The sequence below is a fragment of the Marmota monax genome, unplaced genomic scaffold (genome assembly GCF_021218885.2).
Source record: "Marmota monax isolate L192 unplaced genomic scaffold, Marmota_monax_Labrador192_F-V1.1 WCK01_AAM20220418_F8-fsc00083, whole genome shotgun sequence".
NCBI classification, from domain to species: domain Eukaryota; kingdom Metazoa; phylum Chordata; class Mammalia; order Rodentia; family Sciuridae; genus Marmota; species Marmota monax.
Window position 1 is genome coordinate 7,518,456 of NW_026692848.1, and position 26,428 is coordinate 7,544,883.

Genomic DNA, 26,428 nt, shown 5'->3' on the forward strand with positions numbered 1-26,428 from the left:
GACCTTGCTTCAGACTCCGGCCTCCAGGCCGTGAGGAGAGGGCTCTGCTGTCTAAGCCCCAGTCAGCTGCCTGAGCACATTAAAACAGACACACACGGCACACTCCCGGCGCCTGCCATCCCGGCCATGCTCACTGCGGGCAAGCCCCAACCTGCACCTGGACACGTTCCTGCGACCCCAGCACCCCACTGGCTCCAGAACCCAGCCAGCGAGACACACCTACCAAAGGCCTCTAGGAATGAGAGGAAGTCAAACCCTCATCTGTGTTCAGGCTATGGTCAGGTCCAACATGCTGAGAAAGCGTCCTCCTGCAAGAGCCGCAGGAGAGCGTGGGAACAGCACAGCCGAGGCAAGGCAGACCACCCTGCTGGGAACCCCGTACCCAGCACGCCCCAGCTGGGAGGAACCTCTGCACCCTGCAAGCTGCCCCTCCGAGCTCTAAAGAAGAGCTAAGTGTGGATGCAAAATCAACCTCACAGGCAGCACAGACAAAAATGAGAAGGCGCCTTCAGTGAGTGTCAGCTCACGAAGCAAACAGAGGTCTGCGCGACGGGCAGGGCCACGATGCGTATTTTAGCTGCGATAAGCGACACGTGATCAGAGAGAGCAACAAGCAGACCAGCCAGTGTGGCTCGGCGCGGTGACCAGCGATCTGACGGGCAGGGGAGGAACAGCCTCTGAAGGCCTGTCCGGAAAGGCACAGCACCCCCTGCAGAGTCAGGTTCCCGCGGAGGATGAAGCAGAGTCGCAGGCCAGCCTCTGGCCGTGAACCCACCTGTCTTCGCTCACTCGCTTCAGTCCCTCCTTGGGCTGGCCAACGTCGAATGCCTGGTCCCCTCTCAGTAGGCAGGCAGCAGTGCCAGCAGGACAGGCCCGCAACTGTGGACTCGAGTTCCGGAGTGAGTCTGTAAAGCATCACACTACGTCAAAACAGATTAAGTCACTGGGTGGGGTGGCGCACACTGGTGATCCCAGCTACTTGGGAGGCTGAGGCATGAGGATCACAAGCTGGAGGCCAGCAAGACCCTGCATCAAAATACAAACTTAAAAGATGTAACTCAGTGCTGGAACACCCCTGGGTTTAGTTCCCAGTAATGTAAAAAGATAAAAGTAAAAAATAAATTTAAAATAATAAACATGATTTCAGTGTCAGAAATGGTCCTTGTATGTACTCTGAGGCCCAGGGTACTTTCAACGAAAATCAGTGAGTTACAGAGTCTCCATAAGCAACCTTCTGAGAGCCCGCAAGCCACCCCTCTCTGCATACAGCTCAGGTAAAGAAACAAAGTACTACTCTGCAAAGGCCCGAGAGGGGCCATCCAGACATTCCAGGGCCCCCTGCATGGTCTGAGCCGAGGATTGCTCCCATCTTCTCCCATCAGTCCACTGCCTTTGGCATCGCCCCTGATAGAGACCAAGAAAAGCCCCACCGAGGAGAGGAAACACTCGGCTGGTGGACAGAACCTACAGACAGCTCTGGCTCACGTCTTAGAGACAGCGCACTTTCTTTGACTTCAGTCTAATTATAGAACCATCCGGTGACCAGTGTGTGGCCTTCTAGGCCCGGAGGGACCAATGGCCACACACACCAGTCAATGCTCCCAGATGTACTGGGCTTCCTTGGCCGTGGCCCAGTCAGCACCACAGCTGCACGGCTCCACAGCCTGCGCGGCTCGCGGTACAGCCGGTGCCTCGCGCACTGCTGGGCTTACGTGTCCACTCTGCCTCCCACCACGAGGAGCCGCCGCTGACACCAGAGAAGCCAGCCTTCCGCTCTCGAGCCCACTACCCACGGGCGGCTCAGAGGCCCACTGTCGGGTGTCTGCCTGCTGCCCAGGATGCCCCAGAGCCTCGCCATTAGACTAGGAGTCCACAGGTAGAGGAAAGGCAAGTGTCCCTACCACAAAAGGCCACACACACAGGGCCTAGAACCTCAGAGTACTCCTGAGGGAGGGAGGAGGGCCAGAGTCCTGGTCCAAGTCAGCTGGAGCCTTCAGGGCACTTTCCCCAGGAGAATGGGGGGGGGGGGGGTAAGCTGTTTGGTTCCAAAGTTGCTGAAGTTCAACCCAAATTGCCAGTAAATCAGAAAAAGATGACTTTTATAATAAAATATCCACTGAATTCAGATAAACCTTTATAGGATAAAAGACCATAAATTCAAGTGTTTTCCAAATTAAAACAGCATATTATTCAGAAGTTGATGATAATGAGACTCTTCAACTTCATAACTAAACTGCAGTTACTAGCACACTTACGCAGAACGTCCATCCATCAGCAAACAATTTCCCCAACTTTTCTGAGGCAGTCTTATATACTATGTGAGAAATATAAGCATGAAGAAAACACTAAAAATGATCTTTATATTACTTAATCACCAGAAAAGTTTACTCAGCACTATCACTGGTGACACTGTGGAAAGACCCCATTGGCCTGTGGACCTCAACTCAGCCCGAGGGACACGGAGCAGGCAGTGCACAGCTGCCTCTCAGGTTCAGTCAAAGTCCAGGCCCTCGTCAGACACAGGCCATCTACGCACAGGCTTCAGGTAACTTGGTAAAGACACCACACTCCTCACACTCATTCTGTCACTACAAAGGGAGACACAAAGAAGCCAGAGCCCCAACACACCTCAGGATCAAGTGGCCAAAGTATTTGTCACCCCATGGTCCCTTTTACCAAGCGTGCCACTCAAAGCCACGGGACCTGGGCACACCCGGCAGGCTAACCAACACTCCCTCGGTGTAAAGTGTGGCAGAGAGAAGAGCAGATCAAGGCAACAGCCTGGACGGAGCCGGGGGCAGTGCTCTCTGGGGACACGCGGTGGGGCTGGCCAAGAGAACACAGATGGGAGAGCTCTCTTGCAGGGCCTAGCTGGTGACACCATGTCCAACTTGGAACAAAGGAGGTACAGCCTTTCAGGTAATCTCAACCACCAGCCCCTCACGCCCACTGAGATTCTCACCTATGTCCCTACAGACATTGATGAATAGAGAAGTGTCCGGATCAGAGTCGTCCACCAAGTAGCCACCACTTATCTTGATGAGCGGATTTAAATCATGCTTCTTTAACTCTTTGTCAAACACATAGCACGGCACCTGGAAGAGAGGAGAGGGGTCAGCATGAAACTGGGGTCAGCACACGCCTGGGGACTGTGTCAGGCAAACCTATGATTGTGTCACACAACACTGGTCTCCATTCCTGAGGCTATCAGGCCACAACCACCCTTGAGGAAAAGGGGGACAGAGCAAAGGCGGATGGTGGCCCAGTCCTCTCTACTGTCCCGTATCCTTCCCACCAACCCAGAGGTGCACTTCTGCACCTCTCCTCAAGGGCGTCAACCGCTGTCCCTCCCCGCTGGGTCACCGCTCAGCAGGCTATGATGCCCACCATGGGCGTCCTCCCTGTCTCTTTCCCGCTCAGCTGCCATCTGCTTCTGAAATTTTAGCAGAATTCCTGGACGTCCCTGTTCACCAGCTCCCCGCACCTCCGCTCTCTCCTGAACACCGTCACGGAGGTGCTTCCCGCAGCGATGGCGTCACGCCTGCCCAGGCACGCCCCTCCCCTGCTGCCGCACCTGACGCTGTTTCTGAGTCCCCTCACTCCCCTCCAACGGCAAGCAGCGCTACCAGCCCCGGCCACCCCCGGAAGCTGTTTCTGTCTTTTGCTTCCTGGACACCAAGAGGCACCTGGCCTCCTTCTGCCCCACCTCTCGGCCTCCTGGGACATTCCTCAGGGTCCTCCGACACAGGTCTAAACAAAGGTGCTCCACAGCTGTGTATCTGACCTCGTCGTCCCTGTGTATACTCACCCTCTTGGTGTCCCCCTGAATGGCTCTACACACCTGCAGATGACCCCAGACTATGCCTCTCCCACTTCTCCTGATTTATGGAGCCCACAAGAGATGCCAAGTTTCTAAGCACAGACCCAAGAACGCTCAGGTTCAACCCTGATGCTGACAGTATGACCAGGTGCGAACCGACCTCTGTGCCTCGGTTTCCCCACATATCACATGGGAACAAGAGACTGTCCACGGGGCTACTGCAAGGCCTGGCCGAGTCACTGCACGTGCAGCTGCTGCTGCAGCACCTGTGAGTCTGAGCAAGTGCCTGCATCCTCCCCGACGGCCCAGGACGCACACATGCGTTTGAAACTCCACGTATTTAAAATGGGGCTTGGATATCTCCCCACACATGCTCTTACCCCAATGGTCCCAGTAAATGGGACAGTCACTAAGCCAGCTGTCCAGGCTGAAACTGAACCACACCCACCCCTTGCTTCCTCTCACATTCTCAACCAACCACTGGCAAGTTCTGCCAGTTCCACCTTCAAACTAAGCCCTGGATCTAGCTCTCTCTCCACCTCCACCATCACCATCACCACCCTGTACAGACACCAGGTCTCCTGACGGCAAGCGTCTCTTAACTGCTCCCCAGCTTCCGGCTTTGATGCGCCCCAGGCCCCAGGCCAGGTCCCCTTAACGGTATCAATCTTTCAGAGGAACATCAGGCCGCATCACTCCTTGCTCCAAGTAGCTTCCCATTACACAGAGGATGAAATCCAAAACTCCTCAATGGCCCTCCTCTCTCTGCACACACCACGCAAGCCTCCTGGTGGCCCTGGAAGCAGACGCTGACCTGCTCTCCCCCTCACTTCATTCACTCGTGAGTAATGGCGCCACCTAGCAAGGCCTTTTCGGAAACCTGTATCTGAAGCGTGGACCTCCGCCTCCATTGGTTCACTCAGGCTCATTCTTCACGGCGCAGAGGCGCGTGGTACCAGATACTGCTTGCTGTCTGCTGACCTGGCGGCTTCCTCCCACAGAATGTGGGTTCCTTGAAGGCAGCCTCTGTCTCCGGCAGTGACCCTCACCTAGCTCGGGACGATGCCAAAAACACAACAGGAGCTGTGCCAACGTCTGCTCAATGAAATACGGAGCTCAGCTCCTCCCGGGAGTCTTCAGTTACCCTTACTCAATTCTAGATTTATTACCACACTCTCAGCTCCGTGAATTAATGGCTTTTTATTTTTAAAATGTCAAGGAACCCATTACAGTTGGCAGACCCTGTGCTTTAAGTGTTCTGTCACTCTGAAGCAAAGCATGCAAGCCCAGAGATAGCAGCCAGGAGTAAAAAAGGCCCAGTCACTAAGGGAACACCATCCACTGTCCACTGTCAAGACTTCATTTTGAAATACTCTCAGAAGTTTTATTTTCAAAATAATACACTGGAATCATTTTATTTTATTTATTTATTTATTTTAAAAAGAAAGAGAGAGAGAGTGTGTGTGTGTGTGTGTGTGTGTGTTTTTCATATTTATTTTTTAGTTTTCGGCGGACACAACATCTTTGTATGTGGTGCTGAGGATCAAACCCGGGCCGCACACATGCCAGGCGAGCGCGCTACCGCTTGAGCCACATCCCCAGCCCCACTGGCATCATTTTAATTGTCCCAAAGAATATTCTAAAAATCCATGTTCTCAGTGCTCTGTGATCATCTCAGAGTATTTCGCTTTGTTAACTTTCCATGGATAAATTCCCTAAAATCTTATCTTCAGACTGATGCAATTCACAAGCAGGTCTAAGTACAAAAGCTAACTGCTTAATATTTACCTTTCAAGTTTTCCTAGAAAGATGTTATCAAACCTGCAGGAAAGCTTTAGACCACTGACCTTCCCCTGGCAGGCCAGATTCCAGAGATTTCATGGACAGCTAAGGGAGTGTATCCAACAACTTACACCTCCACACAGCCTCGGGGCACGGGACTCCGCCAACCAGATCCCTAGGGTAAAATCTCCCACCTGACAGGCTCCTCAGACAGAAGGAGTCCGTTGATAAAGGCTGTGGTGGGAGGAGGCAGGAGGCCTCTCCAACCCCAGCTGGAAGTAAGCAGGCACACAAGCCCCGACCAGCAGACGGCTCAATCCCCCAGAAAGGCAAAAGAAAAGGTTACTACTGACAATTACAATTGAGTTAGAGGAAAAAGCAACCACACATGTCCCCAGTCCGGCAAATCTAAAGCTTGTCAACCAACAGCAAGGTCACACAAAAACATTCACTGCCAAGGAGAGTGAGTGGGCTGGCTGGATAGTGCAGGAGACAAGAAATAACTCTCCAGGCAGCCGAACAGAACCTCTATGAGTCAAGGGAGCAAGACGGCATGTGGCAAGAGCGCAAGACAGGGGCCACCCTGGGAAGAATCCCTTGTTCTGAGACTAGATTTCACCACAACTCTTGGAGGAGTCTGAGTCGGAAGACCTGCGGACCCCCACTCAGGGCAGCCAGCAACTTCAGGCTGTCTCACTCTCCCAGAGGTTGAGGGACTAGCCGGACACCGAGGCTACTGGGTCGCTCCCACTTCTTACCTCACTGTAAACAGCCAAGGGGACATTCGGAAGGCCAGAATGTCCCAGCCTGGGAGAGGCTGTTTGCCGGCTTCAAACCCACTGTGACAGCGTGGCCGGCACTGTTCCACGCCTCTTGATCTTACTTATAAAACTAGCGAGAACTCTGAGATGCTAGTGCTGCAATTTATGCCTCCGAGGGTGTTAGCGTAGGGGACGTACATATTCAGTTGTTTTAAGGGAATAATTATCTTAAAAACCACTCCCAGGATCCGCTGAGCAAGCGTTACAGTACATGCAATTCTAAAGGGCTGTTTGGGACTCCCATAAGGCCCGTCAGCTCCCTCTGCAAGTGACAGAGCAAAACTCACAAAGACTGCGAGCTGCCAACAGACTGGAGATGGACGACTGGGACACTAAACCAGACGGAGATGTTTTGAAGGATGGTGAATGTTTTACATGCACATAAGCCTCTGCCTTTTAAGGTTATCACACCATAAAAGGGGTAGTCATTATCACAGTGAAGTCAGGACAGAGGGCACGAGCTTTATTAAGATCTGCTACGGGTGACAGTGGGACACTTTCAGCAGTCACTGTGCTCTCCAGTCTTCGCATCTAATAAAGCCACCCCTACAGCAGAAACAGGTGAGCCAGGAGGGCAGGTCTCTGCACCATGAGCTCACAGGCTCCCTAAAAGCAAGAACCACCTGCAAACCTAACAGAATTCTGACTGCTCCGCCCACGACGGCTCTCAACGACGAAAGCCAAATGAGGAAGGCCCCAGTGGCCACCCACACCTACGGACAACTGAGAACTACAATTGTTTCTCTCAGGTCTTCATGTGGACTGACAGAAATTAAAGGGCACTGACAAAAACACAGATTGCACCCCCCCAGCCTACCCGCAAAACTACTCAGCACAGAGACCAGCACACTCTTCCCGCCAAGGGCCACAGGGTATATCTCAGGCTCTGTGGGTGACACAGATCGCCATCACATATTCTTTTTTTTTTTTTCAAAACCCTATAAAAATGTAAAAGAAAATTCTTGCTCGGCCGGTGAGCTAGAGCATGGCTGTTTGGAAAGTAACTGTTTCACAGGCAAAGAAACACACAGTCAGCTTGGCAAGGCAGGGTAAGGGGGCACTCAGAAGAACACCACCATGGGCTCCACGGGCATCCCAGCCGTCGACACCGTCTGTGGGGCCAAAAGAGGGCTAGGGCCTCGTGGGAAAGCAGACAGGGCCAGCCAGCTGGATGCTTTCTGATGACCACCCCCAAGTGGCTTTCAGCTTTGAGATGATTCTCCTGCCACCAACGGAGTACTGTCCAACAGCTTAAGTTTTAAAACTTTAATGAAGTTTAAACCTCCCAAATATCACCCTTAATCCACTTTAACATTTTCTCACTGAGCACGCTTTAGGCTCTCTTCTGGAGGCAACCTTGCCTCCTCCACGTCACTGTCTTCTTCAACAGATGGTTTTAACTGAAAAATCAGTGATGATCTATTATTTGTCACTTGAATTTTTAAAAAACAGACATCTCTTTTTGCCCTTTCTTAAACTCTGTGATATTAGGCTACCAGTAAAAAGTATTGATCAAGCCATCTGCAAGTGACCAGCTCTCAACAGTCTTTGATCCTTGAGAACAAAAAGCTAGCCAGGTGCAGCAGTGCACACCTGTCATCCTGGCGACAGGAGACTAAGGCAGAAAGATTCTAAGTTGAAGGCCAGCCCGGGCAACTTATCAAGACCCTGCCCCAAAACAAAAAATAACATTGGGTCTGACGGAGCTCAGTGGTAAAGCACCCCTGGGTTCAATCCCCAGCACCAAAAAGGAAAAAAACACTAACAGAAAAGTATGAGAAGAATCAGTTATCTCAACAGGACAAGCTGTTAGCAAGGCTCCTGTGGGAAGAGTAAATAATTTAACCCAGTCCATGTGGCATAGCTTACTTCATTACACAGCTCCAAAAACTAGGAACTAAGTTGCCTTATATGGGTGAGTCGGTCTAGTTCCAATCTAGACCAAAACATCACAATCCGTGACATTTTAAATGTCCTATCCTAAAAATAAGAACCACTCAGAAAAGTCTTTACAATTAAATCACACGGTATCTCTATTCAAATGCAGTTTGAAAACTAAAAAAATTAAAAAATAAAAAAAAAAGATTTTCTCACCCCAAAAGGTTGGGATCAGTATTTCAAATCCTAAAGGTCCCCAGAAGAGACTTCACAATCATTGATCTTAAATTCTGTTACCTCTTTATTAGCTTTAAAGATGTCCTTCTTGCAGGCTGCAGTGGTCCTCCACTCAAAGTAATGCACACACTCTGTGGCAGTCACAAATTCAGGAGTTCCCTATTTAAAAAAAAAAAGAAAAATTGTTACCGTACTATATAAAGTTTCTTTTTAAAAGGGAGAACACAGTAAAGGCTACTAGCAATACAGAAGAAGACAGGGGACACAACAGCTTTAGTCAAACTAAGTCATCAAGAAGTTCCCACATGGAGAAATTTGGAGACAAAAGCTTCCTGAAATTCTGCTCGAATCTGAGTGTAACCAGTCCAGAACTGCTCCACTGCCCCACCACGTAAGCACAGCAAGCTCCTGGGACACGGTCCTCGGGGTCTTCTACTCCCAAACTCCAAATGTGCCCTGAACCAAATGCCAGCAAAATCAGGCGGAAAGCGTGACCTCATGCTTCCTAGAAAAGGCTCCTGTGAGGAGCCTCCTGACACAGTCAGAACACCCACAGACTCCCATCTCTGACCAGCTCCTCCTGCCAGACTGACCAGCGCTGACTCCAGACTGGCCAACCATGACACCCGTGTGACATGCCACTCAGGAGAGATTAACCTTGACAGCCCACATGTAAACCAAAGAGCTCTTCACAATTCTGATTCTTGCTCCGTGAACACGGGATTCTTAAGGGAAACTAAAGAGCAGAAGCTTACTCTGTAACATAAACCTTCCCAGTTCATACTGCTGCTAACAGATTCTTTTCAGGTCTCAGTGTGAGTAACAGTGCAGCCCAGAGGCTGATCCAAAGTGAACAGCACTGGTTCTGTTTTCAGAGGTCTTCAGGTGAGAGCTCATGGGCCTGAAGATGCACCAGTCATAGCTTTAAATCCTAAAACGAGGGCTGGCGTTGTGGCTCAGTGGTAGTGTGCTCGCCTAGCAAGCATGAGGCCCTGGGTTCGATCCTCAGCACCACATAAAAAGCAAATAAAGGTATTGTGTACAACTAAAAAATAAATATTAAAAAATAAATAAATAAATAAATAAAAATAAATATATCCTAAAACGACACTTAGAAATGCCTTGGCAGTTTCCCTCAGCCTGACCTCCCACTCACCAGGGTTTTCCCACACAGGAAGGTGATGCTGCTCTGGATTCTGTGGCCTGTGCCTTGCTGATCACAGCTGTGGGTCGTGTTGAATTCCAGAAGTGACCTGGTTGCACTTTTCAAAAGAGAGTCGCCTATTTGGAGAGGAAAGAGAATGAACACATAACCACAAAGCTATTTCCAAGGAGAAGCAAATTGAAAGCGGCACTACCATTTATCTGAAACCTCATAAACCTGCAAAATCATCCCTGCCCAGAATTCTCCACCTCAGGAATGGCATCCCACCCCGGCTAGGCGTTCAGGCCCAGACACAACCTGACTCCTGTCTTTCCAGCCTCTACTACCTTCGGACATCAGAAAGTTCAGCTGCTTGTCCCTCACTTCAAACCCATCCACATCTCTCCAACTCTACCACCTCGTGCCACAGCCTAATTGGTCCCCAGGCCTCCACCATTATCTTGTCCCTCACCATCACCCTTCCCCATTCATCTTCGACCAATGTTATCTTCAAAAACACAAATCAAAATGTATAACTCAAATCCTTTAATGCTTCTCAATGCTCATGCATTTTAGAAAGGACAATTTTTTAGAAAGGCCTGTAAGTAGGGTGACTGTGTCTGGGTTTGTCTGGGACATTGCTGTAATAATTCAGAATAAACTACATAAAATCAGGGTTGGTACAGGAATATGTAAACTGACCAACAGACTAGAAAAGAGGCCAACAGACTAAAGAGCACAGAGACACACCTGTATATCAAACTTTTATTAGGAGGAAGTCCTGCAGAGGGAAGTGGGGGGCTACTCAATAAATGGCCCTGGAAACAAAATGGTCATCCACAAGACAGAGACAAAACCGGATCCCTGCTTACCAATGTATACAAAAACCAACTATAAATGGATTGAAAAACATTAAAAATCAGACTTTAAAAACTGTAGAAAATACCTTTCATGTCTTAATGTGGGCAAAGATTTCTTAAGAGTATAGGCAAAATTAACTCTTAGGAAATTTAACCAAAAACTAACCTAAAGGAACCAAATAAGTTATAAACTAGAAGATCCACAGAACTGGCAAAGAACTAACATCAAGAACATCCAGATATAGCCAGGCACTGTGGCACACGCCTGTAATCCCAGGGACTCAGGAAGCTGAGAAAGAGCTTCAAGTTCAAAGCCATCTTCAGCAATTCAGCAAGGCCCTAAAGAACTTCATGAGACCTGATCTCAAAATAAAAGGTAAAAAAGGGCTGGGGATGTTGCTCAGTGGTTAAGCACCCCTGGGTTCAACCCCCGGTATCAAAAATAAATAAATAATATCACCTACAATCACACACAATTATTTTTTAATAATTTAAGAAAATACACGATGAATTACCTATAGCTGAGAGCACACCAAGGAGGAGAGAAAAGGGAAAGCCACTGTCTAGTCACAGTGAGTTCTGACATCAAAGGCAAAGAAAAGTCTAAGCTTCCAGAGAGAAAAGACAGAGAACAACCAATGTAAAGTGGACAGGACACTATCTGACACAAAAGAACCGTCCATCAATAGATAGGAAGGGGAGTTCTGTACCACTGGCCACCAAGTAACTACAAATCAGGCCACATGATATATCGTTTACAGCTACCTGGTTAGCAAAAATTAAACACTGAGCTGAAAGTACGATGATCCAGGGCTCTCCTATGTTGTTGGTGGAAATGTAAATTAGTACGACCATTATTTAGTTAGCAGGACAATTTGTCCTAAGATTGGATGCTCTTGTACCATGGCTGAGCTATAACAGTCTAGGGTATGCATACACACAAAGGAATGTCATGCTTACATAACTATCTGTAACAAGAAATGTGAAAGATTATCTACTGCTCTTCACGACAGTCAAAACCTGGAAACAACCCAGAGGCTCCTGAGGAGAAGAGTGGAGAAGTGCGCTGTTGTAGACACACACTACAAAATACTGCAGCAGTAAGAAGTGGCAGGCCACAGTGAACACCAGGGATATTTTGGCAACACACTATCACTATTATCATAAGTCCCAAAAAGTCATGCATAGCAAAAAGGTATAGTTTTAAATAACATTAATAACATACGTACCTGGTTTTTCTAGAAATAAGAGTAAAAAATTTTTGGATACAGTACATAGCAATAAAATCGTCTAAATACAGGATGTGAACTAATGACTATTCCCAATAGAGAAACAGGGAAGTGTGGAGGGGGAGCAGATGATGGCTGCTGTCAAGATCCTCCTTTTGTTAGAGATAGGTTTCACTGTATTATACAAAACAACCTGATTTTCAAGAAGGAAAAGGTCAAGGTTCCTCCCTAGATGAACAATGAACATGACATGAACTCAGATTAGAGCTGGTTTAACCCCTCATTCACCTGAATGAGGCCCTGGGGAGGCAAGCGCGGGAGAGGCTGAAGAGGGCAGAGGGTGAAATAGGATGCCAGTGAGCAAGAGGTCAATCTCTTAGGAAAGCCCACAGCAAGGGGCTCACAATATGGCAGTTCTTTCTTGTGCCTCCATCAGTGCAAAGGTCTGCCCGACGTCCTTCTCTGCCTGAATACCCAGTGTCTTTTGCAGAATATTTTTCCTGACCAGCTCATGCAAAGAGCACACAGCCCATCCTGTCGAGGCTTCCAGAGCTGAGGCAGTGGCAGGGTGGTGGGCGGGCTTGGGACAGGGCATGGATGTGGGCGGGGCCAGGTGAACACAGGAGGTGAGCAGCATGGGGGATGTGGAGGATTTTGTGGCCAAGCTTGAGGGAGACAGGGTAGAGGACATGGGCGAGGTCAGGGGTGTGACCCGGGAAGGTGGGGCGGGGCTAGGAAGCCAGGCTGGAGATAGAGCAACAGGCACTGGAGTACGGGTGAGGCTGGGGACAGGCTGCGTAGGGGGCAGTGCAAGGACAAGCTCCAGGGCAAGGCAGGGGCTAGCCCCACCTTGGGGAGCCCATGAATGCCTCCTGTCCCTGCACAGGGCCTCCAGGCCTGGGCTGAGCTCCCAGAGGCCCGTCTGAATAGGCTGGCGCTCTGAAAAGAAGATGGACAAGGGCGCTGACCTGGGGCAGATGTACAGGCGCCTCCACACCCTCAGGTTGCTTCAGGTTATTCCATACTAGGGCCTCAGTTTTTTGTTTTTTTTTTTTTTTTATACAAGAGATTGCACCCAGAGGCACTTGACCACAGAGCCGTATCCCTATCCCTTTTTATTTTGAGACAGGTCTCGCTAAATTGTTTAGGGCCTTGCTTAGTTGCTGAGGCTGCCTCTGAACTTGCAATCCTCCTGCCACGGCTTCCTTCCTCCCCTCACGGGGTTTCAGGCTGTGCCACCGTGCCAGGCACAGCTCCTCTTGACCTACTGTGGAGCCAGCTTTTGTGGCTGTTTGGAAAGTTCACCTTTTTTGCTTTCTAGCAAAATCATTAGTCTCTCACTGCCCCTCAGGGTAGTGCATACCTCCCCCCATTCCCATTCTAGTTGTTACCTGTCTAGTGCAAACCAGAACTCTGGGACACAGCCCTGAGTAAGCACCCCAGCCCCAGGGTGGCCTGTCAGTACTCACAGCCATCAGTGCATAACATGTGGCAAGTTGTCTATCTACTTTAGGGTCTAGTATCTTCATTTATAAGATGAGGGATGTGAAATCACTTATTTCAAAAGGCTGCTGAATAAATGAAATGTTTTATTTAAACACATGAGACCTGACACCTAAATGCAAACAAATGTTTTTATTGTACACTCCAATTAGTAAAATCACATTTACTCAGATTACCCCTATGCTAACATCAACGTCACTCTCATTCATGAATGTGATTTGCTTTCCCTAGCTGAAGAAAAGGAGCAATTACCTCTGGGCTAAAGGTACATGTCCTCACTCTCTCAGGGGGTCTGAGGCTCCGAAAAAGGTATCTGTCGTGTATGTCCACAGGTGAAAAAGGACCCTAGAAACTGCTGATTCAAATCATGAGCCTAAACCATAACTTAGATTTGACTCATCTAGCTGCCTGGGTCTCTCCCTTGAGCAAACTACCCCCCCCCCCCCGGTAAAATCACCTCTCCATCACTATCACCAAGAATCTATAAAGGATCCAACACCTTCCAGAAACTACCACCTCCTTCCTGCCTTTCACATCCTACAGAACCTGGTCTCTGATTTTTCCAGCAACACCCATCTCACGAGCATCCTCCTGGTGGCCTTTCTGCACCTGTGTCAGGCATGGTATATTACACTGCACTTCGCTGCCCCCAACTGCCAGACACACTTCCATTAGCCAAAAATATCATACGCTGGTATTATAAACAAAGTCAAGAGTAAAACTACATTTTCCCCTTTCTGAAACCTAAACACCACTGGCCAACAGGCTCACTCGTGGTCTCTCTGAATCATCAAAAGATCCCAATGAGGAAACGGGCAATCTTCCCCCAAGTTGTCTACACAGATCACCAAGTCACACAACTGGTCTGACCCGGGAACCCAGCACAACCAGGTCTTGCTCACTGTCCATCCCGGGCCTCAGCTGAGGGAAATGGAACAGTCGGCCCTCCCAGGAGACCTGCACCTCTTTATCTGCATCTCTTAACACCACTTTCTAAAACACCCTTTAACTGTGTGCAGGAATCTCCATTCAACATGACAGATGGCCACAGTAAGCCCTCGCCCCAGACCCAAACAGCGCCCAGCACCCTCTTCTGACTACTGCTGGACCCTGCTCAAGACACCACAGTCTCCACTCCACCACTGTTCCTCATAACAGAACAGCACTGTCATCTGAACTGCCCTGGTCAAAAGTCACCTCGGAGACCACACTGTGTCCCCTCCTATGGGCATCTGCCATGACCCCGCTCCATGTGACCTGGCAGAGTTGTCGATCCACGGAGACCCACAACCCTCAACAGGAAAGGGATCCTGACCCGAAAAGTAATTTGGAAACTGGCACTTTAACTATTATAAAACATATAATGAAAGTACTATAAAATACTCAGTTGTGGACCCAGCTATATCACACTGCCCTCGACATGAAGCCATCTGTGAACTGATGTCCTGCCACCAGGGCATCTTGCAGTCGCTTACACTTACCCACTGAGCGGTAGGTGCCAGTCTTCAAGTCGTACATACAAACAGCACTGGACGGCCCACACTGACCGATGTCCACATTTCCACAGATGCTGATTTTATAAAGTATGCTATTTTTGGTATCAACAGCTTCCCATATAAAACTAGAAAGGAAAAAAAAACAACTTGTCATTGGTTTGCCAATAATTAAACTTCTCTTATTTTACTTTCAAGTCACACTTGCTTAAACAACCACAAACTAGAAGATACTTTCTTTAACCAAAATACTGAAGCCAAGTATGTTAAGTTGAAAAGAAGTCAGAGCAGAAACCATTAAGTATCACCTCTCTCTGGGAAGATCTCCTTGAAGCCACCACAGGACCTAACAATCACCAAGACTAAAATCGACCAGTAAGATGATAACTGCTGAGGAATCACACCAACTATAAGGGAGTAACTTTTCCAATGGCCCAAAATGCTGAAAAGCCAAGTGAATGTTGGCTAACTAACTTTTTAGTTTTTGCAGTATTTAAAAAAAAAAAAATAGTTAAGACCAGTTCTGGCATGGAAGACAGTCAGTCCTACTTCTGATGTGACCTCGTACAGTCACAGTGCAGATCTGAACTGACAGCATAAGCTGCAACGACCCAACTCCACGTGGGAGGAGGTCAGCTGGGGCCCACTCTCTGGAGTGTCTGCACTCCCTGTCCCCTCAGAGCCAGGCAAGCTGCTCCAGAATTGACCTGATGGCCAATGCACCTGCACAGGGAACAAAACAGCTGGCTTGTCACCTTGTCCAATTATCCTGTTCTCTGCTCTTCCCTGGGAGAATGGTGTGTGTGTTGTCAAATGCAACCAACTCCCCAGCAAAGGCAGAAAGAGGACAGGGACTAAAAACTTACTTGCAGAATGCAGAACACCTGATTGCCTTTAGTTCAGGGAGACTGCCAAGGCCCGGCCTTCCGAGATTCGAGGGTGGGTGAGACCACCAGCCTTCACCTGCAGCTCACCCCTGCTGCAGTGCCCTCTGATGAAAGGAAGAGCTGGCTCACACAAGCAGCCACCTCCAGAGCTTTGCACCCCTGTCTCTGGGGCTCTGGAGCAGTGACTCAGCACCCTCTGAGCCTAGAATGTCTCCCACATAGCCTTGTCCAGCAACAGGGGACCACAACAGCCTTCTGGGGTCAGTGGCAAACAAGGCACCAGGCACCCCCGTGAACCTCTGCCTGGGGAGCAATCAGATCTACCTCCCAGCAGCCAGGGGAGGCAAGCACACACAAGCAATGCCATGTCCCCAGCAGGCTTTGGCCAGGGAACTGCTACCAACAAACCTGAAAAACAGGTTGTTGAGTGCCCAGCCTTGGGGTGACCACAGGTTTGACAGCAGTTACTCAACTCGACTTCTACATCAGTGAGAGCTCAGCTGCCTCCAGGAGTGAGGAGGATCAAACCTGAGAAAACCACCAGCGGATCACCCAGCACAGAGAAAACCGCCCCCACAGGATTCCTCCCCGCCCTGGGCCACCCTTACTCGCTGGTTCCCCCAAGTATTTCTTGAACCAAAAAGACAAAGGTCCCTGGCCTGCTGGACTGCATGTTCCAGGGAAAGGATGGAAAAGAGAAAAGTACATGAACACTCAGAACGATCCCACCTGCGGGCAGACGCCGACGGACACACCACCAGAACGTGGGAGCACCTGACCAGCCACTGCAGACTGGGGGGTCTCCTGAAATGGCAGGGACCTGACCAGCAGGACCAACCCCAGGGAAAGGAGGAGCACACCAGGCAGACGACCGGCCACTGCCAGGTGCTAAGGCAGGGAACCTACCACACTCACAGAACAGAGCCGAGCCAAACGGGCAGGGGACCCCGGCAGGCAATGGGTGAGACCAAGGAGGTGGGAGACCCACCCACTCTGTCAGGCAGGGGCCGTGCAGATTACACCAAGCAGTTTTGACTTAATACCTCAAGTAAAGGAAGGTCACTCAACACTGAATTTTTCCTGAAAAGCTTAAGCTCAAGTTGTTATTTGTGAAGTATTAGTAAATTTTTTATCATTAATTATGGTTAATTACAGAAAAAAATGTTAATCCCTTATTGAGGAGCCATGACTAAGTTTTTCCAATTACTAGTCAGTAGATTAGAAACCTCAACATGACCTCCTTACAGTACTTCACAGTCCTAAGCACATGAGAGATACCTAAAGGTATAATTTTAAATGAGTCAACCAGTAGGAATCCACCCTAAAGAAATTCACACAGGCCGGGGACAGTGGTGCACACCTGTGATCCCAGCTAATCCAGAGGCTGAGGCAGGAAGATGGCAAGTTCAGGGCCAGTCTGGGCAACTTAGCAAGCCCTATGTCAAAATAAAATAAAATGGGCTGGATGTAGCTTTGGGGTGAAGTGCTTGCCTAGCATGTGCGAGCCCTGGATTCAATCCCCAGTACTGCAAAAAAAAAAAAAAGAAGAAGAAGAAAGAAAGAAAAAAAAATCCACATAGCACCTAAAATGCTATGCTTTTCTTTAAAACCAGAAACACTACTGTTTTTGCAGAGTGATGTTTACATAAGGTAAGTATAAAAAGTATGTGTTTGGGAAGAAGATAAATGGAAAGGAGTAAAACAAGGGACATCGTCCTGGTCACCTGGAAATCAGGGTTCCTAGGCAGCTGCCTGGTTACAGTCCATTCTTTTTATGTTTGCATTTTTTTAATATATTTTAGTTGTAGATGGACACAATACTTTTATTTGTTTTTACTTATGTATTTTTAATGTGGTGCTGGGGATCGAACCCAGTGCCTCACGCACCTAGGCAAGCACTCTACCACCTAGGCAAGCACTCTACCACCTAGGCAAGCCTCTACCACTGAGACACAACCCCAGCCCCATATTTGCATTTTATTCCTTTTTTTCCTCAAGACTTATCAAAACGTACAGGGTGCTGGGAGCAGGCAGGACGGGTTATTAAAGCCCTCCACACCCTGGCTCTTCCCAGGGCTGGCGACCTCCACAAGACTCACACACCACAGCACACAGCGAAGCGCTGGGATCTGAGACCTGAGTCACATCACTTAAAAACGAAGGAATGGTCACAGCACATTTCTAAGCTGGCTAACAAGGCATCTGCAGGCTGTCAGTACTTGAAATACTCTAAAGCCAGTGGGCGCTGTGTCTGCTTTAAAACAAACACGCCTGGCGTCTGGCATCACGAAGACGGGCGCAGTCACTCAGCCAAAATCATCTCACTGGAAACTCGAGGTCACAGACGATTATGCGCTCTAGGGTACAGAGCCTGGGGGGATTTGACTGTCAAGCAGACACACTCCCCTAAGTAGCAAAGACGTCTTAAAAGCTACTGCATAATAAATTTAAATATAAATTTAATAAACTTTAATTTTTAATTTTAAGTTAATGAATTTAAATAAAAATATCTAATAGCAGTTTTTAAGCATTTTTCTCCACATATCTGAAACTAGATGATTCTGGATTTCTTGCCAGATTAAAGTACAAGCCACCAGAAAGGCCTGGGCACAAATCATTCTTTAAAAATTAATACTAAAGTGTAAGAGCACTAGGATGGTAAGAGGAGCCAGAGAATAAAGGTATCAGACCAAGAATACGATGATATCTTTGAGAAAATGACCTTTGGTCTAAAAGTCTATTAGAAACTCTCTACTTATAAAGTGAACACACACAGCTAAAAGCAGCACCTCCATCCAAAGGACACAGCTCCAGGAGCAACCAGGCAAGCAAGGCGGCTTGGCTGGGACCCCAGGAAAGTCCTGCTAGACTAAGCTCAGCTTGCGAAATACAGACTTGGGGTGGTGCAGGGAAAACGCAGCGAACACGTGAGATCAAAGAGAAAACTAAGCTATAACATTAGAACTTTGAATTTTAACAAGAACCGAAGCTCTGGAAGAAATACCGGCCAGCTCTGTGGCCTTTCGTCCTCACTCACTCATACTCAGAGTGGCTTAAATGTCTTTGCTACGGCCAGCAACCTCCCTGGCAGGACAGCAAGAGGCCCCCTGGCATGTTCCGGAAACTAACACTCCTTCCCAGAGGCTCTTCTAAGACCCTGCTCATCAACGGGGGTGGCAGGCAGGAGAGCTGAAGGCCGGGGAAGCAGCCGGCCATCTGCACACATGGCCGCCATCACTGCCCACTGTCCCAGCCCTGCAGAAGTCAGTCACCATCCTCGAAGAAGGCGCCTCCTCCAGGGAACACCAAAGCCCCCGTGAAGACCCCAGTTTTGAAAATTATAACAGCTAGCCAAATCCTCCCTGGTCCACCTCATCTCAGAGTACACCGCTGGCTAGCTGATACCCTCACGTTCTCAGGGCTCCAATCCAGGTCAAAGACACTGCATGCCACACGACACCTCTGGGCGACCTGCACAACCCTGTGAATCTGCAGCTCTGGCGCCAGCTTGAGGGCACCTCACCCACACCAGGAGCATCTTCCAGGTGGCTGTGACCCCACCACATGGACAGCAACACCACCCTCCCAAAACCACCACCAGCAAATGCAGAACCACTTTAAAAACAAAAAAACAGACATTTTTTCCTCACATAAAGTAAAAACAGAAGACCCTGGGATGGAGGCGGGAAGATCTCTGTTCTCACCAACCAATTCCTTCTCTGTGATCTACTCCCACCTGTGGCTCCCAAGGTCACTCTGGAGGTCACCTGCATTTCTGTCCCAAGAGAACCTTTATTCACCCATGGGTTGAGAGGGAAACCGAGGCACTGGACAAGGCTCACCCACGGGCGCTGACCCTGAGCCACACCTGCCCCAACCCCTGACACCATTTTCAATCTCCCAAGTTCCTCAGCTTGAAGTCAAAGACCCCAATGGTCAGTCATGAGGTGACAAAGCCAGAAATAAATCCAGGTTGGTCTGAGCCCCATGGGCAAGAGCTGAACCACCAAGGTAAACAGTCTCATTGTTTTCAACTTTGAATCATTTTCAGTTTTTAAAAAATATTTAGTTTGAATTACCACAGTGAAACTAGCTAAACATGCCACAAAAATTCAGTGTTTAGACTTTGTCACAAAGTGCCATTAAGATGACAGATTCCTGTATGACATGAAGATTTCCAAATTCCTAGTATACCGTGCAACCAACCGGTACTGTGTAATCTAATTCATTAAAACAATAATTACACAGAAAAACGCATCTCTACGTATGGAAATTCCCTTCTCAAGTGTAACGTTCCATGGTAAGGAGGCAGGTGACTGCCAAAGGCTTGGCCCCTGCAGGGCGGCCTCCAGGGAGAAGCTACGGCCTCTGGATGCCCTGCACTGGCCCGTGGGCAGACTGCCTGCTCCCAGCCCAACTCTGCTTTCTCTTCTGTAGTCTGTGTTGCCAAAATCCAGAGGTGCTACCTCAGCCATCTATGCGACCTCTCCTGGCACCGCGCAGGCCTCCATAGGAGTGACAGCAAGTCCTGTCTATTTGCATCCTAGATGGTGGCAGACTCCACCAAGGAACCTCTACAGTGTCTTCCTCCCTTCAAATTCACACCTTCCTTCAAGTTACTAAGCCAAATAGTAGAGTGTGACAAGTGTCATCAACAACCCAGGAAGGTCCTGCAAACCATCAGTCCAGCAGAAAATGGGGGAGGGGCAGAAGTCACACCAGCCAATGACTTCAAAAGGCAGCTCTGATTTTGCTGAGATACACCCTTGGCCTGGGCAGGAGCCGAGCACACAGTCTGAGCCTTCCCCCTTCCAGAAAGCTCCACAATGCCCGCTCTCACAGGTGCTCTCTGCTCCTGCCCAGCCGCCCTGCAGAGCCGTGGCCATCCACACCTGTGCAGTGGCTGGCAGGTTCCATTTCGACCTCACTTGGTTTACATTTCTAACGTCCTGAAAGGTGTGGGCAGATCACCACCTAGAAGGACACACACAACTAAAAGCCGACTACCAACAACCCAGAGGCGGGGAGGCATCTGCTCCCACCTTCCCAGCACCATGACAGCCAATGTCACCCCTAGAGCCCACACTGGCCAGGCCCAGACCAAGCGAGGGACAGCAGAGCTGCAGCCAATCTAACCAGCTAGCACTCTGGCCTTGCACCTGGGCAGGCAGTGAAGAGAGCCGCACAGCCACTGCCACTGACTGGCTTCAAGCCACTGTGACACCAATATCAAAAGTTCTCTCTCACGTCACCTCTGAACGCTTGTAAAACTGCAAGACATCATGTCGAGTTCTTTCATTTTTAAAACAGCTAACACTAAAAGTGAGTAAAATTCTATGGCCAAAATGTATGACATGCCCGATCCCTTGAAGGAAAAAAAAAAATCTTAGAACCCAGAAAACTGGGTTCCTCCCTTCCAACAGAAAATACTCAATGAACTATCATCACATTCTGTCCCCTCCTCATTTACTGTCACACACACTTTTTGGAATATCTCCAAGTTCCCTCATTCCCTGTGAGCCTTGGGGTTTTGGTGATGGGCATGTAGCTGTTCAACATTGTATTACTGGCCTAGCATAACTGGCACATAGGGCGGGTACAACAGAACCAGTCATAATAATCACGTGTGAATCTGTAATTTAATTCCTTTAAAAAAAAAAAGAACAACAGTTGGCAACATACAGCGAACTCCATCCAGCTAGATGCTGTAGTCACCAGCAAGAGGAATGCTGTGAATGAGCCACAAACCCACACTTGGAGACAGGGGGGTGACAAGTCTTTCCAACCTACACATCCAGGTTTTCTAACAGAACACTCAGGACACTGTGCGCTCCTCACTGACCCTTGCTATTCTCAGCGTCCCAGCTCACATGGCCAGCCCGTGAACCTCAAAAATCTGGACCAGTCCCCTAAACTAAGAAAGAAGGCAAAGAGCAGGGAAGGGGGAGAGCACGGGAGGAGGGAGGGCCCCCAGGCCCCAGCCCCTGCTACGGACAATGCTCTGCTGCAGACGCGAATGAGGGAAAAATCTGATCTGGCAGGATGGCCCTACCCTGGTGTGAAGCTGGGGAACACAGGAGTTTGCCACAGCGCGGCCCAGGCTTATATAGGAAGTACTTCACTTCCTACTCTAACAAACCCACAAAGCAGGATAAAGATAGGAGGCCTGTTTTGGTTTTTTTTTTAAAGGCACAAAGTGCCAGGCATTACAGCCTTTGGTTTTCCTAGACAGTCACACAGGGTCTGGAAGGGGGAAGCTGGCTGGACAGGGGGCCCAGCTGGAAGCTCTACATCAGCCATGGCCTCTTAAGTCAGCAACAGGCCTAAGGGAACAGAGCAGCCAACGGGGGCCAGCATCCTGAGTGTAAGTGAAACAGCCAGGACCCAGACAGGGCCCTTCTCCCAACAGACGGAAGGGCCCCAGGGCCTGAACCCTGGCCCTCCACTGAGCAACAGGCTGGGGAGACTCACCTAGTCTCTAAGCCCTAACTTCCTTGTCTAGAAAACCAGCTATCATGCAAGGTCACTGTGAGGGACGAACCTAGACCAGGAACACAGGGCTTCTGAGACCTGGGATCAGGCTTTCGTCTGGATCAAGAGGATTCAGACTGCTTGAAAGTTGAGTTTTCAAAAAGGTAAGTTAGCTTAGACCTCCCCAAAGATGTCACATGACACTGGGAAGGAACTAGAGAGGCGGGTGGGGAGGGTGCTTAGTCCTGGGCTGCCACAAAGCCTTGTAGGTTCAAACAGCAACTCTTTATTCCCGAACGCTCACCGGCCTCTACACACACTTCCCGGGTTCACATTCCCTCCACCGGGCTCCGCGTGCCAATTCTCCCAGAACCCCTCGAGAACTCAAGGGGAACTTCAAAGTAGTGGGCGCCTGAGGCAGCAGGATCCGCCCTAATCCCGGAGCAGGGTCACCTTTCAACCATTCCCTCTCGCAAAATGCCAGCGTCATTCCGACTAAACTGTGGCTCTCAACACTGGGCCACATCAACAGAGCCAATGGAGCTGGCCTCAAGTCCAGGGCATGGAGGTGACACAGACACACATACAAGTGCGTCCTGGGATTTCTGCTCAGGGAAGGCCAGCAACTGGGCCTCCCCCAAAACCCCATGCCACCTAGCCACCAGCTGCTGTCACCAGAAGAGAGCCCAGAGGAGCAGGGAGACACAGGACACACTTCCTCTAGAGGCTTGGCTGAACTGAGCTGCCAAGTGCCCTTCCCAACACAAAGGCACGGCCACTCCCTGTGCTGCAGGTGGACAGGCCAGTGTTTCCACCCCAACCTGCTCCGTGAGATCTCCTAAGATGAGAGTCAGGGTCTGGGTTCTGGCGCTTTGCCGCTCCTCTCCCCACGCGTGGACGACTGGAGCTAGCCAGCCCCTGCTCAGCGCAGTCCCAACCCTGTCCTATCGCCCAAGGATACAGAAACCCTCCTGGACCCAGGCCCTTCCTGTAGAGCCCTAAGCACAGGAAGGTCAGCCTTCTAGGTCCACAGTGCTAATGAGGCCACCAGGTGCTGGTCCTTCACAATAGCCAGTTAGTGGACACAGGACAAAAGCCCCTGCTTTGAAGATGCAGGGGTCAAACCTTGGGACAGGCACTTGAGCCCAGCAGAAACCAACACCCAGCAGTGGAAAGGGAAACCTGTTCAAAACAATCAGTTCTCACCTTGTGCTCACAGAAAGGGACTGCCGCATGTCACCTACCAACAATCTGGGCACTGATTCCTGAGCGACTTCTGAATGCTCTCCCTCCACTCTCTTGCTGCTCAAGGTGCCACACCTCACCCCAGCCTCCTGAGGCCACCACCCAAGGTCACAAATTCAGAAAGTGGCCAAGCTAGGGAGGCCTGCCCTGCCCCAGGGAACGAGCTATCTGCACCACATCATGGCCAACTTAAGGGGATAACAAGCAGCTGAGCACTAAATCCAAGCAGTTAGAACCTGCACTTCTCCATCAATCTAGCAAAACCTCGGAAGGCCTCAAAGTCACCCGGTGGCCTCTGGCCCCAGCTGACTCTGGTCTCTTTTGTCCCCGCCGTCCCTGCTTTCTCCTGCTGCCCCAGTGCCTCAGCCACACTGGTGTGTCCCAAAGAGGTCCTGGAAGGCTCCTCCCTGCAAGGGGGCACTTCACAGAAAGGACTGGGGACATGTAGAGAGCCCCCACAGCCCCAGGGCCCCCAGGGCCCCGCCCCAGGAGCAGGCTGTCTTCTCCAAAGGTCCAAGGTGAAGACAGAAGTGGTGGCTTCACTCTGCGTGTGGAAAGTAACACTTGCACAGGGACAGGTGGAGGGAGGAGGTGGGGAAGGATGGGGTGACTCATGGGGCCTCCCTGTCATTTCTAGGAAAGCCGCTTTGCTAGCACTTCTCTTCTGGGGGCTTGGTGTTCTATTTGCAGGCCAGGGTGTGTCGAGGGAGGTTTTCACTCTAAGTATAAAACAGCTGTTTTAAGATTCATCACTGACTCTGGGGGAAAGCTGAAGTACCCAGATGGCACCAGATTAACTTTTACACACAATCGAAACCCTGTGGTCAGGCCTCTCCTGCTGGGCTCTGCTCCATGACACACACTGGGTGACCGATTCAGGCAAAAGCCTCAGCTTTCCTCTCCAGGCGCCCCCCAGGCAAACCCAGTGGCAAAGGCCACTGCTCAAGGTTGACACATTCCCTCACCTTTCCCTCTGTCCTTCTGGATCCTAAAGTGCACTGTCTCTCATCTCCTAGACCCTCTGCTCTGCAGCTCTGCTCCTCTGTGAGAGGCAGGAATCTGCCCCCATCCGGAGGAACTGCCCTCCCCAGCGCCTTACTGAACAATGGTTGCCCCGGGGGATCTAGAAGCCCACAAAAGGAAAAAGAAAAATCCCACTCTAGCTGGTCTGACCAGCCAGCCTCATGCTAACAGGAATGGGAGGGCCTGGGACCCCCCACCTTTGGAGGATTCATGCAGACCTGCCCCCCTGCACTGGCCAACAAAGAGACATGATGTGGCCTTAGGCACCTCCGGAACCTGGCCAGCAGCAGCTGGTCTTCAGCTGCACAGCCAGGTGGGGTTAGGGAAGTGCTTTCACACCAACCTCGAGCCTGCGAGCTCTTCCTCCCACCCACAGCACACGTGGGAGCACTCACTCCCGCCCTCAGGGAAGCCTGGGTAGGTCCAGGTGAGGACAGAAGCCCTCTGACGGCTGACCCCCCTGCAGAAGCCACGGGGACTTCCTGACTTCTTCCACAGACGGACAAGGAGGTCTTCTCTTCTTCCCCTGGGCAGTACAACCACAGCCGCTGCCTCCTTCTGTCCTGGCCACTCACTGCAGGAGCTGGGTGGAGCAGGAAGGGACGCAGGGCCCTGTCCAACACACGGCACCTGGCACCCACCCAAGCCCCACACCTCTTATCAAGCTCCTCATTGTTCCAGGGAGTTTGAGCTGGGAGGGAGCCCTGGTGACTGCATAACTCAGAATCTCGGAATTCTGGATGAAAAATGGACCTGGAGAACCACAGTCTTGTGGCTTTAAAACTTTTTTCAAACAGTAGAAACCTTTCCTCCTCAACAGGAAGCTCACATGGAGAGTCGACAGACAAGCAGCACTGCTGCCAGTTGAGGCCGAGTCCCCAAGACACCAGCAGAGAGCTCCTCATGCCTAGTGACAGGCTGCAAAAACCAATCACTGATCCAGGGCGGGACCCCACTTCTGCACATCTGGAACACTCTAACTCCCACACCAAGCCTGAAAACATGGTGGCAACCCCATCTGACTCAGGAGGAAACCAAGACCTTGAGGTCCTGCAACTCGCCCAAGGCTTGGGGAAGAAGCCTGGACACAAAACCAGAAAAGTGACTTCCCAAAGTGACTCTCACCCTCCGGAGAGAAGTGATCTGACAAAGCCAACTCAACCCTCAGGGGCAGGATACAGACGCTGCCAATAGCCATGAGCAGGGTCAGCAGCTGCTCCCAGCAGGAACAGCACTGGGTGATAAGCGGGAAGATGACAAGAGCTCAGGACCCAAGGCCGGCCACCGGCATGCCCGCCCAGCGCCCCTCCCTCCAACACAATGTATAGCCATGGTCCAAGGACTCGCAGCCCTGCACAGCTGCACAAGGAAGCAACAAATGTCCCTGAGGAGACGCTGCGCAGAGCAGGCACAACCGCGCATCACCGGCACCAGGAGGGCACAACACCATGAGGTGACAAACTCCCAAGGAAAAGGAAAGCAAACAGCCCTCAGGCAGAACCTGGCAGTGTGTACTGGAGGGTGACAGAGGCAGCCATGAGCACACATCACCCTGGGCCAACGGGAGGGCAGGAGTGCAGCAAGGACTCGCCTTCAACCCTGTCCAAAGTGGCAGCCAGACACCAGTGCCCAGCAACCCGCCAGTCAAGAGGAACAAAGTGGGTCGGGGGAAAAGCTTCACAGCACAGCCAGAACTCTGACCCACACCAACTGTTTCTTCAAACACATACAACACCCCGACGTGCCTAGGTGTGAGACCACAGGGGAAACTCCACCACACTTACTGCACAACCCTGGGGTAGGAAGGAGTCCATTCTGCATTACTGTTACCAAAAGCTCAGTCCTTGTCCCTGATGCCAACCCAATAATGAGGACAGTTTTGAGAAAAAGAAAAAAGGAGGTTTATTGCTTTGCTAGCAAAGGAGAAACACAGGGGACTCCTGTCGCAGAGGCCTAGATCCTGCCCATCAGCAGGGACGGGCTTTTAAAAGAGGTGATTCAAAGGCTACGGGCCACGAGTTCTCTGTGGAAGTGG

General features: G+C 50.3%; 1 protein-coding gene across 1 annotated transcript in view; it reads right to left on the reverse strand.

Moving 5' to 3' along the window:
• The window catches only part of Igf2r (insulin like growth factor 2 receptor), a 95,908-nt gene that overhangs the window by 63,020 nt on the left and 6,460 nt on the right, over nt 1-26,428 (reverse strand). Inside the window, exons 2-6 of the mRNA XM_046449269.1 lie at nt 14,756-14,895; nt 9,695-9,819; nt 8,599-8,697; nt 2,963-3,095; nt 776-905 (exon numbers count right to left, since the gene is read on the reverse strand). Coding sequence (XP_046305225.1) covers nt 776-905; nt 2,963-3,095; nt 8,599-8,697; nt 9,695-9,819; nt 14,756-14,895 — 627 coding nt within the window. The remainder of the gene's footprint in view (nt 1-775; nt 906-2,962; nt 3,096-8,598; nt 8,698-9,694; nt 9,820-14,755; nt 14,896-26,428) is intronic.